General features: G+C 41.9%; 1 protein-coding gene across 1 annotated transcript in view; it reads left to right on the forward strand.

Annotated features, from left to right (window-relative positions):
- The window catches only part of shroom4 (shroom family member 4), a 101,797-nt gene extending 88,748 nt beyond the window's left edge, over positions 1 to 13,049 (forward strand). Inside the window, exons 5-12 of the mRNA XM_085450738.1 lie at positions 1,261 to 1,322; positions 3,251 to 4,042; positions 5,039 to 5,695; positions 7,143 to 7,272; positions 7,373 to 7,474; positions 9,093 to 9,263; positions 9,390 to 9,532; positions 10,058 to 13,049. Of these exons, the coding sequence (XP_085306864.1) occupies positions 1,261 to 1,322; positions 3,251 to 4,042; positions 5,039 to 5,695; positions 7,143 to 7,272; positions 7,373 to 7,474; positions 9,093 to 9,263; positions 9,390 to 9,532; positions 10,058 to 10,214 (2,214 nt within the window). The 3' untranslated portion in view covers positions 10,215 to 13,049. The remainder of the gene's footprint in view (positions 1 to 1,260; positions 1,323 to 3,250; positions 4,043 to 5,038; positions 5,696 to 7,142; positions 7,273 to 7,372; positions 7,475 to 9,092; positions 9,264 to 9,389; positions 9,533 to 10,057) is intronic.
- Positions 13,050 to 18,393: the final 5,344 nt, after the last annotated feature.

Here is an 18,393-nt window from a genome sequence, read left to right on the forward strand (position 1 = left end):
TCTCCAACACCACCAGCTGAAATGCAGCTCCCAACCATGACAGAGCCTCTACCATGTTTTACAGATGGCCGTAGACCCATCTCCTGACTTCCTCCATACATATTGTCAGTGATTTGAACCAAAAATGTAAAAAAATGGATTCATCACTCCATCAGACCTGTTTCCACTGATTTTCAGTTTTCAGTTTCTCCCTGTTTTGTTTAAGAAGGTCCACTGAGACATTTCCGATGAGGCTTCAGTGAACAGTAGATGGATCAACTGAAGAAGGCCTGGAGAGTGATTGCTCAAGACCAATTTAAAAATAAGTCCAGCTCCTTGGAAGCAAAATATGTTTATTTTACTGACATGCAATAGTGGCTCTGACTGTAAAATAGACAACAGTGCAGGAGATGAAAGGAGCGATCCATCCTATCTAAATAAAATCTTAAGTGAACAAACAAATCTACAAAAGCTGCATGTACTACAAACAGAAACATCCTGCAATAAAGCGAAGATGAGGTTAGCAATCTCTTTAACTGCATCCCAGGAAACTGTTACGTGCAGGGAGAAAAGGACCCAAATGCAAAGCAAAAGCAAAAAAGAGCAGAACTCAAACACAGAACGACAACGAGGCACGCAATCCAAGCAGAGAGCAGGAACAGTCCATCAAAAATGCTGTCCACAAAGAAGACAGCCAGGGGGAGTGATCAAAGGATGATTCACAGCAAACTGACTTCAGGGTAAACCCTGTGTTTTCAGTGTTATGAAGGTCCCGCTGCCTTCCCTTCCATTACAAAACGCAGCCTTACTAAACAGTCCTCACTCGAGCACATGTGATATGATGAAGAAAGAAAAGTTATGAATAGGAAGACAACAAACAACTCGGAGTGGAAAATGTACAGATGAAGAGATTTACAATTAAATCACACAAAAATACACAACAAATGTTAATATAATTATTAAAAGTCAGACAAATGCGTTTTTAGAAGACAACTTAAATAAGGTAGAGATGGAGAATATATTAAAAACAAAAGTGCATTTGAAGCTATATAACAATAAAAAGTTGACTCATTGTAGTTCATCAAGTTTGGTTTTAGACTTAGAAATACTTCACACTCAGCACAAGTTACCTCCACCTCTCTAAACCCCGTCACCACTGCAGGGTGGAGTAACACACCAATTTCCCTTCAGCTGGGACGTGTGCTGAACATCACTCAGCTCCAAATTGAAGCCTTCCTTCATTCCTTTGGTGTTATTAACCGCCATTAAATCTCTCCACAGACTTATCCTGCCAGGCAGCAGGAAACAAGCAAGCTCAACAGGAAGTACAGCCTGACCGAGAGGTGAGCCGCTTCCTTCTTCTCCCGCACCTTTTTTTTTTTCCCTTCTTCTTTCTGACCTGGTTATCTTCACGTATTTGCTCACGGCCTTTCTTTTCACTCGCTCCATCCCCTGTGTGGTTCTCCGGAGGCGTTTAGGTGCGGTCGGGCCATTGTGCACTGGCGGGCGGAAATCCCACTCAGTCATGCCCGGCTGTGATTTGCCTGTAATGAGCTCTAAGTGTGTGGAGTAATCACGCGTGCTCCAAATGTGACCATAATGATATGTGGTTGGATGTATGTTAGCGGGAGGGGCATTTAGGACGCATAGTGCTCGTTAAAGGGCCTCTGCTCGGATTTGACCTGAGACCGAAACAGCTCAGTGAGCATGGTATGCACAAAGGAAACATTTACTGTAATTGAACCGCTTTCACTGTCTCTGTGTTTTTGTTCCTGATGTGCTTTTTTTCAGGAATACTCCCTCTGGAAATGTCCATCTTGTCTTTTGTTACTCGAACTTTGATTGTTTTTATTTAGCAGTTTATTTTAACAGGAAGACTCAATTTTGGGGGGCAAACAAACTGTTTCCAAAAGCATTTTCAAAACTTTAACAGTATACACACTTTACAAATAGAGCACAATGTCATCAGAAGAATTAGTGAAAAACGTGGCATTTGGAACCAATTCAAAACAAAATTTTCAACCCAACCTGCTCTAAACCACCTTTTCTGTTGCTATTACAGTGTTGGACAGCTTTCGCCTTTGCAGCTACTTTAATTGATCATAGTGTAGATTGAACTAGGTGCTGGAAACATTCCTCAGATATTTGGATCCATGTTGGTATGACAGCATCACACAGTTGCTGCAGATTTGTCAGCTCCACATCCATGAGAAGAATCTCCCGTTCCACCAGATCCCAAAGGTGCTGTGTTAGACTGAGATCTGGTGACTGTGGAGGCCACTTGAGTGTGGTGAACTCATTGTCATGGTCAAGAAACCAGCTGAGATGATGTGAGCTTTGAGACATGATTTGGTGTCCTGCTAGAAGCAGCCATCAGAAGATGGTACACTGTGGTCATTAAGGGATGGACACGGTCCGCAACAATACTCTGTGGGGTTTAAATGATGCTCAGTTGGTACTAAGGGGACCAGCGTGTATCCACACACTGTTACACCGACACCTGAACCAATGATACAAAGGAAAAACCTCAGCATGCCATCTAAATGTCGTGTGAATTGTAGCCCCAGTCTCCTGGGCTTAGCTGACAGCAGAGGCACTCTGTGTGGTCTACTGCTGCTGTAGCCCATGTTCTGCGTACCTTGGATGCAACGAGTGGTTACTTGAGTTGCTGTTACCTTCCTATCGGCTTGAAGCAATCTGGCCATTCTTCTTCACCCACCCACTGTTTTCCTCACTGGACATCTTCTCTTTTTAGACCATTCTCTGTACACCACAGAGATGGTTGTGTGGGAAAATCCCACACAAATCAGCTGTTCCCGAAATACTCAGACCAGCCCGTCTAGCAGCAACAATCATCCCAAACTCAAAGTCACTTAAATCTCCTTTCTTCATCATTCTGATGCTCAGTTCATGCAGTCTTTGGACATTGTCATAATAAATGTTTTTTGCAGTCATTTGGCGTTTGAACTGAACTGTTTTTGTTCAAATTTAGACAAAAAGAAACCGAAGAAGTTTTTAAATTGTAAATTTCAGGCTTTGTCAAAGTTAGAAATATAGAAATCACAGGCAAAGGCCAAAAATTCACGTGGCGTGAATGTGAGAAACAGCTAGGCTAGTGTTGACTAAGCCTTTCATCCTCAGCTGAGCTCTGTTACAAGGAATTTGTGTCACGATGTTTCTGAGCTCTTCCTTTATCTATAAGCTTGGCTCACTCTCTATTTATTTATAAAATAACCTTTCTCGTGTCACTCTACTTTCTCCACAACAAAAGGGACTACCCAAGCTGGAGGCGGGAGTCCAGACCTCCAGAGAACATCGGTCAGTACCAGCAGCACCTCCAGCAGCCTCGATGGGGCCTCAGACACACAGACAGCAGCACCGATGACCACAACGGCTACGCTTTTGCACCTCCACCAGCTCCTCTTTATCTCAGAGGTCGAGCCATGTCCGAAAACGACCTCCGCTTCGACAGCAGCCAGCGCTGGTCCCCTTCAATTTCCATGGCAACCAGCCAGACCCTGAGTGAGGTGGAGGAAGGCAACATGAGACGTGGAGATGCATCAAGTGTTTCCAGGCAAAACAGGAAGAAGACACCCCCTCCTCCAAGACCACCACCCCCAAAGTGGGAGCAGTTCCACCGCCGGCGAGCGTCTCACCACACCCTGTTCTCCTCCTCATCTGCTTCTGCTGCTCCTCACTCCATCCCTGCCTCCTTCAACTCTCCAGGGGCTCACTATTCAGCCCACTCGTCCACCTACGTCCCTCCACCTGACGCTTCCAGGCAGAGGTCCTTCAGTCTTCCTCCAGAGAGGCAGGAAGTGGTGGAGGGCGGGTGTCCAAGATGCAGCTGCAGTCAAACCCAGGAACGCACAATCGCCCCGTCCAATCAGAATCAGCCTCAGTTTCAGGAACGCCTCATTACCGTTGCTCCACCTAGCCCCATGTTCTCCAGGAGGGGATTCAGGCCGGTGGCTCCGCCCCATAGAGAAAGGGAGGCTGAATCACCTCTGCCGCCTCCACCGCCTCATCCTCCTTCAGTAGCAAAGGAGAACAGTGTGAGCAGGTGAGACTGGAGAAAATGCTGATGTTTATAAATAACTTTGTTTTTTTATTAAATGTTGAATTATTTGTTTTAGAAAAGTCAGAAAAACGAGAAGAAAAAACTTTTGCATAACAAAACAAGAAGATGATCGATTCCTGTTCTCAGGCATAGAAAACCAGTAAAGATCAATATTTGATGGGCTAATATCAGTCACTGTTAATATTTTAATCAGTGTTGGGCAAGTTACTTTGAAAAAGGAATTAATTATAGTTACTAGTTACTTCTTCAAAAAATTAACTGAGTTACAAGATTCGAAAAGTAACTATTGCGTTACTTTAAAGACATCTTTAACCCTCTGGGGTCCGGGGTATAATTGGTCATTTTTGACTACTTTTGATTTTCTCTCTACATTTTACCTTTAAAAACTATTTACTTTGCCTTGTTTGGTTTCATTCTTTTCAGCACAACCTCACGTGTGTGAAAGTACAGTTATGTTTTCATGTTGACATACTGCATTGACACCATTGATCTAAAATCAGACAAAAAAACATAAAATCCAAGTAGAAATTTACATTTTTTACTGTAAATGTGACGAAACTATTGAGGAAAAAACGCCGCGTATTTATTGTTTATCATGACTCTGGTTTTACGTGGCCTCTCAACACAATTTAAAAACTGGTATATGTCACCTTGTTGCTTTTGTCATCTTAAAGTGGTCATGTGATTGGCTTACCACGACTACTTTATTCTTCCTCAGTGAAACAGCAGCACTCATGCGCTTGTTTGTCCCCTGAGCTACAGGTGTTGTTCCAAAAAGTGATTGTCGAGCAGAAAGTGATAGCTGAACGCGGGAGCGCGCAGCTGCTTAAAGCTGTAGCACCCAGTTTACTTACGTAGACAGCTACTTCCGTGCAACTGTAACGCCGTTATTCCCATCACTGATTTTAATAGACTCCTAATTCCTGTGCTTGGTTTACTGATGTGTCAGATTATTTTAATTCTCTTGTTTCTCTGTAGTTCATCTGCGACGGACGTCAGCTGCAGCCCAGACCACAACAAAATTACAGTCAAACCTTACAAACAGCAGCCCAGCGTGAGACCTGGAGCAGAGTGGGAGAGAGCTTCAGCCCCCAGGGTTCACAGCGACACGGCGACCCCTCCTATTTTAGAAAACGGAGGTGTCATCGAGGCTTCCGGTAGATATGCCAGTCGAACCGACTGCGAGCAACTTCGTGTGGACAGAGGCTTCCAGATGGAAGATCAGCAGAAGATCCTTGAAACGGGAACCGAATCAGAGACGACCCTCAGCCCGAGCCCGGAGCACAGCCTGGAGGCTGACCTGGACGTCCCCCTAGAGACCGACATCGATGACTTCCAGGAGGAGGAGCTTCCGGGAGAGGACATTCCCATCACAAGCGAGCTCCCGTGCTTCGCCCTCCCTGTCACGGTCCTGGAGACGGACATCGACACGCTCCCGGATTCTGAGGCATCTCCGTCAGGCAGGACAAGGGTGGAGAGCAGCTCCCTGGAGGAGGAGCTGGAGGGTGGGGAGAGCAGCAGCAGAGAGGGGCTGAGCCTGGAGGAGCTCTTCCCCCAGAGCAGTGAGGGCGAGTCGGGCACAGAGAGCTGGAGAGAAGCACAACCCGTAGAGCACAGCACAGACAGCCTGGATAGGTATGAGAGAAGAGAGTGTGCGTGCGTGCGTGTGTGTGCGTGCGTGCGTGCGTGCGTGCGTGCGTGTGTGTGTGCGTGCGTGCGTGTGTGTGTGTTACACAGACCATTTGATTTGTACAAGACTTAACTGTTCTCATCACTAAGCTCATTCTGTTTCCCACAACCTTTCCAAAAGACTTGGTTCTTCTCTGTTAGGTTTACAGATGGTTCGTAGTCGCAGGCACAGGTGCATGGTGGGTAATTAGCACCACATAGAGTGCAGACGGGTTCATTTTTTTAAATCTTAAAACTGAAAAATCAACAAAGAAACATTTGTTTTTCATTTTTGTCTTCACTTTTTTTAATGAAGTGTCTTTATTGTCACTGTACAGCAATTTTGAATGCAATCTCACCAACAGTCCTAAAAAACATATAAAACTATATAAGATTTAAAAACAGATTTAAAAAGGGGGAAAGCATAAAAACATTTTTTTTAGTCTGTTTGCCCTTTTAATTGCTCTGCCCCACCTGATGGTCACAGATTAAACAGGAGGTGACCGGGCTGGGAGAGATCTGTGATGATCTGATTATGATATTAGGCTGTCTGAACTGTGTAGGTCCTCACAGTTTCCAATCATTTTAACCCTTGATAACACTGATAACCCTCTGGACCTTTTTCTGTGCCACCACACAACAAGGAAACCCCACGTGGAAGCAGTATGTTAAAATGCTATCTATAGAGTTGAAGTAGGAAACCAACAGTCTCAGAGGGATGTTCTTCCTCCTGAGGACACTCGGGAAGTAAAGTCTCTGCTGTGCTTTCTGGGATCAGATCCTCCTTGATGTAAACTCCCAGAAACCGGACGTTTGTGACTCGCCTCCACATACTTCCCACTGATAATTAAAGACAGCACCTTTTGTTACGAATGTGTTTAGGAGCAGGTTGTTATCTCTGTGAACGGACACAGTACCCTTCTTATCTTTAATTTCAACATCGTACGATCCTTTCCAAAGGCCTGGATTGGACCCTGACAAGTTCTTTGACTTAACACTGAAAACTTTTATTTTAGCTTACCTGTAGTCCAGACAAAGCCGTATAGGTGGAAGCGGGTCAAGTTACCAAAAAACGTAGTTAAAGTAATTGTGAAATTCTAAGTCATTGATTTATTTTTATATTTCAACCCATTATGTTGAAAAAGAACTCCCCTAAGCATTACACAGTGTTGAAAAAACAAAACAAACTTCACTGTCCTCTCATTTGGCTTCATGTTTCACAGTTTTGGAGCCGAGTTGTGCCGAGATGCCGCTCGTTAATGTCTTGCCTCATTAAACCCACGTAATTAATTGCACTTCTTTTACATGCACCTGTAATCTCCGTGTTTTTACAGCTTTGTCTGTTTTGCACCTCTTTTTGTCTTTTATCACTGTGGGAATAACATAAACTCCCCTGCCGGTGCCTTCTCCACAGGCGGTCAGGAGCTAGCTCCAGCTGTTCGTCCTATTACAGCACATCAACGGCCAAGGCTCAGATCCTGTCGCAGATGAAGGACTTCACAGATAACAGAGAGCGCGACAAGGATGACGAGCTGACCTACAAGGTAATTCATGCGACTGCTGTTTGAAGAACGGGTGTGGTGGAGATAAAGGGAGAGGACCGCTCCTGGTTATTGGGCTTTAAGTTCTTCCTCTGTTGTGTAGAAACAGCTGATGGAGAGCCTCCGGAAGAAGCTGGGAGTGCTGAGGGAGGCTCAGAGAGGACTGCAGGAGGACATCAGAGCCAATGCACAGCTGGGAGAGGAGGTAAGGACGAACTCATTCACCTGGTCATTATGTCAGCACAGAACAACACACTTATTAACATGTTGTATTTTTCTTGTTCAATCAGATTAAAAGAAAAGTACCTTTTTCTTTTTAAAGCAAAGCTGTTTATTGCTTTGTTTTAGATGGTTTTGTGTGGTTAAACACACAAGAGTGGTTAAACGCTCTTGTGTGGTTAAACACAAGAGATCTAATGTGCTAAGAAGAAGTGTGATGTGTAGCGCTGCAGTAACTGCACAGAGACGAAGCTGATGAAAGAGCTGTTGAAGCTTGGTTAAGAAGGGAGGTGCTCATCAGTGAGCGGCAGTTTGCCTTCACTGGCTTCAAGAGTACTACAGATGTGATGTTTGCTTTCTTGTGTTGATGGAGAAGTATATGATAGCGAGAGGAGCTGTGGTCCTGCATGAGGAAGTCAGGAGGGGCAGAGAAGTATGTGAGGGTGGTGCATGTATGAGGACAGCGAGGAGGTGTGCGATAGGAGTGACGGATGGGTTCAAGGTGGGGGTGGGATGATATGCACGATCTGATATCCTCATGTTGGTGTCGTTCCTGATAAAAAAACAAAACAAAAAAAAAAACTAATTCTGGTCCAGGTTCACCATTGCAAGTGACCAATCACATTGTAGTGATAGGGGTTAAGGTTAACCAAACTATATCCTTAACCACAACTGCATCCTAACCCCCGCCCTGAGCCTGACCCGGACAGCCTCTCCTCCTAAGTGTACGTCATCAGCATTTTTGTTTTCTGTGACATCATAACAGTGTGATTGGTCAGATGCAGTGTTGATCCTGGACACATATTATGATGATCCAGGAACAACACCAACACAACGATCACACAGACTGGGATTATAATAGTGATCGGCTCTGAGCCCCTTTTTCTATTGACTGATGAGGACAAGCAGGAGTCTCTGTGGACTGTGATGTTTGCAGACGACGCTGTGATCAGTAGTGAGAGTCGTGAACAGGTGGGAGAGATCCTGGAGTGGAGGAGGTATGCTTTGGAGAGGAGGGGAATAAAAGTCAGTGGAAGCAAGACAGAATCCATGTGTGTGAATGAGACGGAGGCAGGTGGATAGGTAAGCATGCAGGGAGTGGAGGTAGAGTTTAAATACTAAGAAAAGAGGAAGGCCACAGAGAATGTTTATGGATAGTGAAGGAGGACGTGCAGGTGGTTGGTGTGACAGAGGAGGATGGTAAGGATAGGGTTTGATGGAGGCAAATGAGCCACTGTGACAAACCCTAAAGGAGAAGACATTTAAGGAAGTGTTTAAGAAACACGAATGAACAGTGCAAATATGAGTGTAAGAGTGTGGGGACCTTTAAAGCTAATAGTGTTCAGCCTGCTAGGTTTTTTTCTTCACTTAAATTAGCACATTGTGTTGGATTTTCTAACCAATAGGAGGCTACAAAAACCAGACAGGTTTATTTGAAAAGTTCGTGGCAGTTATTTTTTTAATAGCATCTTATGGATGCAGAATGAAGAAGCGTGTTGATGCTGGGTAAGGTTTCACATCCACTGCATCAGCTCTGTGTTTCATCAGCTCTGTCCATCACGTCACTGACTTACAGTAAATCTGCTCTTCCTGTTTGCTCTCAGGTGGAGAGCATGGTGGTCTCCGTGTGCAAGCCCAACGAGGTGGACAAGTTCCGCATGTTCATCGGCGATCTGGACAAGGTGGTGAGCTTGCTGCTGTCGCTGTCCGGGAGGCTGCTAAGGGTGGAGACCACGCTGGACACACTGGACCCTGATACGGAGCACCACGAGAGGGTGAGGGTGATGAGGGTGGAGAGAAACGAGGACAAGAGCAGATGTAGACAGAGTGGACTTGTAGTGCATCGGGCTTTGTTTTTAAAATACCTCTATTCTCCCTCTCCCTCGCTCTCTGCACTGCAGCTCCCCCTGCTGGAGAAAAAGCGTCAGCTCATGAGGCAGCTGTCCGAGGCTCAGGACCTGAAGGACCACGTAGACCGCAGAGAGCAGGCTGTGAGCCGCGTGCTGGCCCGCTGCCTCTCTCCAGAGCAGCACAGAGACTACAGGTGGGATATATGCCCAGTGTGGCAACATAAACAAACCCACCGGTGGAGAGTTCTGGTGAGAGCTCACTTTTCTTTGTAAGAGTGTAGTCAGGAGCTCTGGAATGGGTTCATCTAGAGACTGGAAAGTGTCACAGATCCTGCAGCATCTGGTGAGTTCTCTCTGGACCTTTGAAAATCCAGTGGAGATGGTCTAAAGTATCACGCCAGACCGTATCCAGGTTGCCAAGGGAAGCCAGGAAGCCAGATATCTCTAAAAAGTCTGGGTCATGTGCATAATGTGTGTTATGACCTGGGTTTTCAGTGGGGTTGTCTCTGAGCATGCACCTGAGCTCGTGCAAACCATGGGAATCTGACTGCTTCACTAAATATAAGCTGAGCTCAATACATTTTCTTGTGTTGAAGGGCAGCATGTGACAGACACTAAAGCATGTTTACTCCATAAATCAAAGTATCAAAGCTCAACATTCTACCCCAAACATCTTAATAATATTCACTGTGGGTTTTTTGTGTTTTTCCCTTCGGCAGCCACTTTGTGAAGATGAAGGCCGCCTTGCTGGTGGAGCAGCGGCAGCTGGAGGACAAGATCCGACTGGGAGAAGAGCAGCTGAGGGGGCTGAGGGAGAGCCTGGGACTGGGGCTGGGGCTGGGAATGGGCATGTCGATGGGATATGGACAATATTAGGAACAACAAAGCTTGAAAGCGGAGAAGAAGGAAGGGTTTTTTTGTAGACTTTACTTGGATATGAAGAAAAGGAGATTTGGTGATTACGATTTCATCTGTCTGAGAAAAGGATGCCATCCTGATCAATTTTCATCGTGAACCTCCGCTCTTATTTTGAAGGAAAACTGCATCACTTGTTTTGAGACCAAGTATGAAACCATTGCTAGGAGCTGATTAACTTGGAAATAACTGGGCTGGCTCCATCTGCAGATAGCGAAATCGTCTCCTTGTCTAAAACTGACTGCCTCACAGATTTCTGAAGTCTTCATGTAGCTTCACATTTAGCACCTCGAACTACTTTTTTAAGGATTAGCAGACCTGTACGCAGAGAATTCAGGTCCAACACAAACAGCTGAATCAGCACCCTGCAAGGCTCTAAGTAGGTGAGAAGGAATGGAGGTCTCTCAACAACAGAGACCAGGAGAGAGGCACGAGTCCAAGGTGTCAAAATGAAAAAAGACGGGGGAAAAAAAGACTGTTATTATCATTAACTACAGACTGCAGTGGATGGATAAATCTAAAGATATACCAAAACATATCAACAATTAATCTCCAGGATATGCGATCTGAGAGCACAGAGCATGCTCAGTGTTGGAAATGGGGGGCGATCTGTGAGTGAAACAGCTGGTGAAGATTCATAGTGAGCGGCTTCTCGTGGACCGAACGAACACGTGAGAAAATGTTGTACCCTCTGCTTCACGTTATGAACCACGTACTGTAACATTTATTGTCCTCTAACCAGTATCGCGCCACGCTGCCAAAGACATTTTTGCTTGTTGAATGTGTCACTAAGACGCTGCTCACTTTGTTGTTGTTGTTTTTAATGTATTTAAATCTCCTGGTTCAGAGAATTAAAGGATTTTTTTGGTGCTTAACTTAACCACACTAAAGCCAATATTGTGAAATGCCATTTGCAGGATTATTAACAGCTAAACATGTCATTTCTACAGCCTTCAGCAACACATATACTGTTTTATCTAAGCATCATATTGTCATATCACTTTATATTCTTTTTACTGTAATGTCTGTGGCTGTAAACATGTGTTACTGTGTGGAGTTTGACACTTCACTGACTTGTTCTGCCACGGAGTGACCGTTATGTACAGAAGATGCGTGTTTATAATGTATATAGCGGTTTTGATATTTGAAATGACTGGAATAGGTTGTAAAAGATGAGAAAGAAGACCGGAAGGAGTTGAAGTTTACTGTATATTTTGGCAGTGGATGAATCCAGTGTTTGGTTTGTGTTAAACTAAACTTTGTGTATCCTTTTTCATTTTTTCTGTCCAATAAGCTTGTTCAAGCAACTGTAAAGTTTTAAAAATGTTTTTAAGTCCACCATTTTTGCCCTAAAATTTGTATTCGAGTCCCAAATGTTGTATAAATTTTGGCTATTTTTGATAAGAAGATTCAAACCCTGTCAAACCCTTTCAGTATATATAAGGTTACATCTAGCAGCCAGTTAGCTTAGTTTAGCATTGATGACAAGCCCGACTCTTTCTGCCAGCAAAATTAAATAATTAACACATTGTATTTTGTTTATTGATCCATAAACAAAGGATTGAAAGTGTGAAAACTGCAGTGTTTTAAAGCTCTACCTCTTGATGCTAATGGAGCTAGCATCTTGGTATTTAGGATTTAGCGGCTAATTGTTTTAAGTTGTTTATTTTAGCCTTGTTTTAAAGTTCAGCTCAAATTAAACAAAACCAATCTAATCACTGAGTCATAAAGTAAATGTTAAACACCAATTATTATAAAAACATAAGGTAAGTATCACAATTGATACTGGAACAAAAGTGTAAAGACCTAGCTACTTAACGTAATTGTTTTAGCTTGTTTTGGTTTTGTTATAACTTTTAGGTTAACCACAAAAAACACAAAATAAACCATAAATAACCAACCTAGATACAATGTGTTAAATATTGAGCTTTAAAGTGCAGTTTGTACACATTAAACAAACAAAATGCAGTGTTCCCTTGTTTCAAGTCTTTCTGCTAAGATAAGCTAAGCTAACACGCTCTTGGAAGTAGATTGATATATGTAGTATCAGTTTTCTCATCTACATTTTATCTAGAGAGCAGATACAGCCCGTTTTAAAACTGAATTTTGTGGTTTTTGTTGACAAAATGGAGAGAATTCAGCTTTCCTGAAAGAGAGAAGAACTTCTAGTTAATTGTTTATTGTTACAACCCTCCATTAAACTTTAAAATAACTTCTGTCTTGTAATTTGGGATTTGTTGCCAAAATCCAATTCCAAGCTTTTTCCGCTGGCCTAAACCTCAGAAAGGAGTCCAGACCTGCCTGTCTGAATAAATACAAATTCAAAACTAGAAGAGCAAACCCCATTCCAAAGATTTCTAAGGAAAGTGATGCTGAAGGGAAATGAAACGGCTCTGAAACGCTTTGGTCCAATCTGTTTGATCATTTAATTATTGATCAACTGAAACAAAGAACAAACCTACATTTTATTCCATTATCATTTCATTTTCTTAAGATGTCCAGTTAAACTTAAAACTGTGTTACTCCCATGTTTTGTACATATTAAATGTATTCCTGCTCTATAAATTGACTGGAAATGTACTGATTTGAAAGGAGAGGGACAGAAAGTTGCTTATTGGACCTGAGAAAGAGAATAATTCTTCTGTTCATGTTTCCATCTGTCATTTTGATTTAATACAAACCATTTTTTGTCTCTTTTTGTAACATGCATTACTGAAAAGGCCTGTTTTATAACTGCAAAAACACTCATCTGAGGAAAAAGTACCATAAATAATAATAATGATATTTTAAACCAGCTTTGGGTCTCCTGCTGTGATTTATGCCCTCATGGGTAAAAGCTCTCTTTATATCAACTTGTCCGGTGCTGAAATGCGTTTTCCTCTCGGGGTGGGGCCATTCTTCAAATGTGGTTGGACGAAATACGGCTCGGGGTAAATGGAGGTTGACTGATGACGAGGGGGAGTCATTCAGCAGCTCTGCGGGATCTGGGGAGTTCTCCTGAAGGGAAATGATCTCTGTGTCATTAATACTGATGCTCTGTCTAAATTGCTGAATGGAGCAGAGGCCAGGAAATACAATATTAACGTACAGTGTCGTGAGTTGTATGTTTAAGGAGCAAAACCGCCCCAGTTTAATGTTTTGGTAACTCCCAAAATTATTTTTTATATTGGTTTAATGGTTAATCCACCAGATACACAAGCTATTTAACTAAAATGATGTTCTTAATGTTAAAATATAATTATTGTTATTAATGAATTCCGAAAATGACCATTTATAAAAAAGACCAAACAAACTAAAGTACATTATTATTATTATTATTATTATTATTATTATTGTTATTATTTTGTCCAATTGCAGTTAATTACTTGCATTCCTGAACAGAAAAAAATTGCATTTGTATTCAGCGTTTTCATAAAAGTCTAATTTTTATGCATTTGCTACTACTAAGGTCATGTGGTTTAAGGTCTTTTGTCCTATTCACTGGAAAGTGAGTGAAAATAAAAATGGGTGTCATTTTACAGATTCTGCACTCAGGTCCGTATCAGTGAAATGCATCTAGATTCTGCTCTTTTTCTGATTCTGCCCATTTCTTCACTTTCCCGATGAACTTGCATTTAAATCCAGCCCTCTGTACTACTGCAGTCTCTCTGTGCCTGAGTCCTTTTCACAAAACATGAAATCACTGTTTTGTACATTTTAACACAATTTAATCCCCACATTTGTGAAAGTCTGTAACAAAACCATCAAATCTGATCAAGGTTATTTAAATGCTGCAAAAGAAGAATGGATTGGAATAAAAAAAAAATACATATCCTAACCTTAATTACTGCGGGAGAATAATGGATGATGCTCATAGTGAATAAAAAGTAAACTGACTGCATTTTTTGGACAGAGATTCACTTTTAATGTGTATTTTATAATATAATACAGATACATAAAAAAATACACTCCAAAATAGAAGAGTCCATGAAATGTACAAATGTGCAAAATATTAATAAAAAATTATAAAAATTGAGGCAACTTTGCCTATAGTACAATGTATAGAATGTATGAAAAGATCTTTACTGCAGATACTAATTTTACTAATTTAATAATACTAATTTTGTGTTGTAAGATTATAAGTTTAAAACATTTTTAGAATATAAACTGCTTCTCTTTACAGCTCCTCACTCCACCAGGGCACTTTCTGATAGTGTGCAAATGTGGTGCACGTACTGCGGCTATCATACAGACAACTAGGAGGTCCAAAGGTTGGCCTACCTATTATTGGCTGAGGTTTTAGTAGAGTTGTGGCTGAAACACATAAAAATATATTATTAATTTTAATCTCCCCAATCAATTTTTGAAAAGTAACTAAGTAACTAATTACTTTTGAAAATAAGTAATCAGTAAATTAATTGGATTACTTTTTTGAAGATGTAATCAGTTACTAATTACTTTTTTCAAGTAACTTGACCAACACTGGTGATGATGTGCCCATCAAAATGAAGTCCTACCTCACCTGCTAGTCGCTACATACATACATACATACATACATACATACAGCCGTAGGCTGGATCTCTTAAGATCTCACTGTTCTTTCAAATCTTCTCTATCAATACCCATCCCTACCAAGTACAGAGAAATGCAGGGCTTCAAACTAAAAGTTTCCATTTTGTCGGTGACTAGAAAAGTGTGGTTCGCTTTTACATCACAAAATGTTAGAAATATGAGCCATTCATAACAGCCTGAAAGGTTGGGAGTTTAAAATGCAAACCAATGGAAGCAGAAGTAGAAGTCTATAATGTCACAGAGCACACGGTGTCTCTTACTGTGTAGCATTGTACACAAGAACTTTAAAAATCTATAGTGTGTGAGGCTTTGTAAGTTAAGGGTGGCTCGCCCTTGTCGCCTGTGTGTAACAAACCATCTGTTAGGGGTCACGGATTTGACACCTTAGCGTTATGAAAGTGGGGAAACATACTCCTGGCTGAGATTAATGCTTACAACTTAGAATCTCAGTTCTAAATGAAATTCAAAATGTTTTTTGTAAGTATGGCTAATGTATAATATGACTTCTAAGGTGTGCACACACACACACACACACACACACACACACACACACACACACACACACACACACACAACACAGAGAAGAAGAAGAGGACGGTGTCGTTTACCACGCATCATAAAAACCCAATCATTAATCTTCCAACTGTCTCTTTCTGTTCTGACTTTAGAGTCTTTGTTTGTTTATTGAGCCGTACTTTGGGAGTCATCTGTTGTGATACTGGTGAAAAAAGGGTAAAAATCTAAAGAGCGCGTGAGACTGTTAGCTTTGTTGTCTGGCAGTAAACTTTTCTACAATGTGTTAGTAAAGAGTGACTTGTACTTCTGGCCCGTTAAGCAATGGTTTAAGAAATTTCACTGCAAACTATAAAAGGAATCTGGGTTTAAATAGAACACAGCAGTGTTGGATTAAGTGTAGGAAACACTAGTGTAAGGTGTCTATGGAACAAATCTCCTTCAACGTTCACATTGACCAAAGTTGATGACTACAGGCATTTGTCTCAGTCACCTGATTGTGTTTAGGGAAAAAAAGCTGCTAAATACAGAGATTGCTCCACATTGTTAGTTAGTTAGCTCTGGATGTCTGAGGGTTCTGTCAAATTTGGGGTGAACAAAAAACATGTTCTCTCGTTAGCAGATGTCTGCGCTGTCACTTGTCATGAAAATGTCCAGAGTTAGGGTTCAAGCTTCCTCTTCAATCACCATTGATCATTAATTGTGACCACAATAGATTTGTCACATGATCCCCATAAACAACCTGCTTTTATAGAAATCATTGTGACACAAATATTTAGTTTCTTGTTTCACAATGTGCATGAACTGAAAATCTTTAGTTTCGTGTTTATAAAGTATCGAAAAGAATACATTTATTCCAATGTATGAACTACACTTCTTGTAAAAAAAAAAAAAAAGAAGCTGATTGGAAATGCATTCAAAAAAAGCTCCTGCCATGATCTTCCTTCTGTGAGCGCGCACACACACACACACACACCATTAATACAAAGGATTGCTGCAGCTTTTGGATTTTCACTCTTTGTTGGAATTAATATGTACAGTTGCATAAAAGTCATTCCAGTTTTTTGCCTTTAAATCTACGATACCTTTCTTGTTCAAATGGTTTACTGACATAGTAAAGAAGTAGCCGGGGAACAAAGTAAGTATGAGCAAGAATAGTTTACGGGCACTTTATCAAATAAAGAGGATTTCACCGTCTGCAGTTTGTGGGAAAAAAAGGTGCCACATTAAAACAAATCAGTAGATCCACAAATTATGGATACAGACTGGTTTCAGCTATAGTGGTAGAGGTACACTTCATGCACTTAAAAACATACAGTTCAAAGGCATGCATTAGAGTGCATTGGTGCACACTTGGGCATCTTTTATTTAACATGGTTATGCCATTGTGATTTTTTTTGCTATATAAATATGCTCAAAACTCTATCATATATTTGAGATATATTTGACCTATATGCTTGATATCCAGCTAAAAACTTGAAAATATATATTTTTAAATCAGTAACTTTGCAAATTTAGAGGAAATGTTTTTGGAAAACAAATGAATCACGTTTTAAACACGGTTTGAATATTAACGCTGGCAGACAGACATTTATGAAGCGCAGACATGCTTACCGTGTGAAAGAACCGCGGATGTCTTGGAGCAGAGAAACACGCTGTATTGTTGCTTTTCTCTTTTGCATAAGCAACGCCCGACTGTCAAAAACGCTCTGTGCGGGTAGCAACTTTGCTACCCAAAGTCGCACGTCCAGACATCAACCGGTCTTCCCACCGGCCGGCTGGACCCTCAGCTGGGATCTGCAGCACAACCTCGCACTGGCCACTGGGGCACGGCAAAACTTGTAAGTCCTAGTTTTGGTCTTCACTGCTCCCAGAGAATTAACAATTAAAGAGAGGGATCCAACACAAAACTCAAATCAAACGATGCAGTCGGAATTGTCCACAACCACGCTCAGTTTCACAAATAAAAAACTTGCACCAACCGTACTGTTCATAGACACAGGAGGGAAAACTGAAAACATCCCAGAAACTGAAATTGTAATCAATTAATCACGCGAAAGCCGCCTCTACGTCATTTTGCAAAGTTCCAGAGCCTTTATACACAGCATATGCCAAGCAGACTCATAAATCATATGTAGCCTTAGAATTAAACATCTACAGTTTAAAGAAACACACAGGTCAGTGCCTCACTATTGTCTCTAAACATTAAGATCCATAAAAAATCAGCTTTATCAGCAGAGCATATAAGACCAGCATTCACAACAGACCTCTGCCAGATCTTCTGCTAACTCACGACCCACCTGGCAGTCGCACTTCCTGAGCTAAACTACTCACATCTCCGCCTGGACGCTGGTTCTGTCATCTGGTTGCTTCCTTTCCATCATCGGACTACACCTGCCTGCCTCCCTGCCAAGTCCCTCACTCAAAGTATATTCTGGATCCTCTCTGGACACTCCTCACCCGGAACCCCTTGGACACCCCCTCCTTGCATGACACTGTAACCTGCAATGTGTAAGCCCTAACCTCCATAGTCTAATCCTGCAGCTGTGATTCACTAGACTGCCACTGACTACTTGTCTCCTCTCATTATAGTGACTGCGTACCTCCATCCAAGCCGCTGCCCCTTTTTCCATTCCCAGGATCCATCCATGAAATCTTGTACCTAGTCATAGCACTCAGAGTTTCATGTTCACAGTTTGGCCTCATAGTTCTCAGTTCATAGCTTCCACAGTTCATAGCATTCATAGTTTCCTGCTTTGTACGTTAACTAGGCACTGTAAATAAAGCACTGTGTTCACGCCCGTTTTGCCTCCCCCGGTGTCTGCATGAGTCCACACCCACAGCCTGGCCCTCTCAGCCGTAACAGGAGCACGCTCTCATTTCACAAGTTGGCCTACATTTTCCAGAAAGACAGAAAGTCAGCGCAGTTAAAACCTGTAAAAATACTGAATCAAGAAAAAGGTTTCACACCATGTTTCATCAAGTTAAAAACAAATCCAGCAAAGCTGCTTTTAACACAAACATTTATCTTTCAGATCAGTGTCTAAAAAGCATCATTAAAAAATATGATCCTGCA

Source organism: Copadichromis virginalis, linkage group LG3 (assembly GCF_057382275.1).
Source record: "Copadichromis virginalis isolate Kocher_CV1m ecotype Utaka linkage group LG3, C_Virginalis_male_GT1.1, whole genome shotgun sequence".
Lineage (NCBI taxonomy): Eukaryota > Metazoa > Chordata > Actinopteri > Cichliformes > Cichlidae > Copadichromis > Copadichromis virginalis.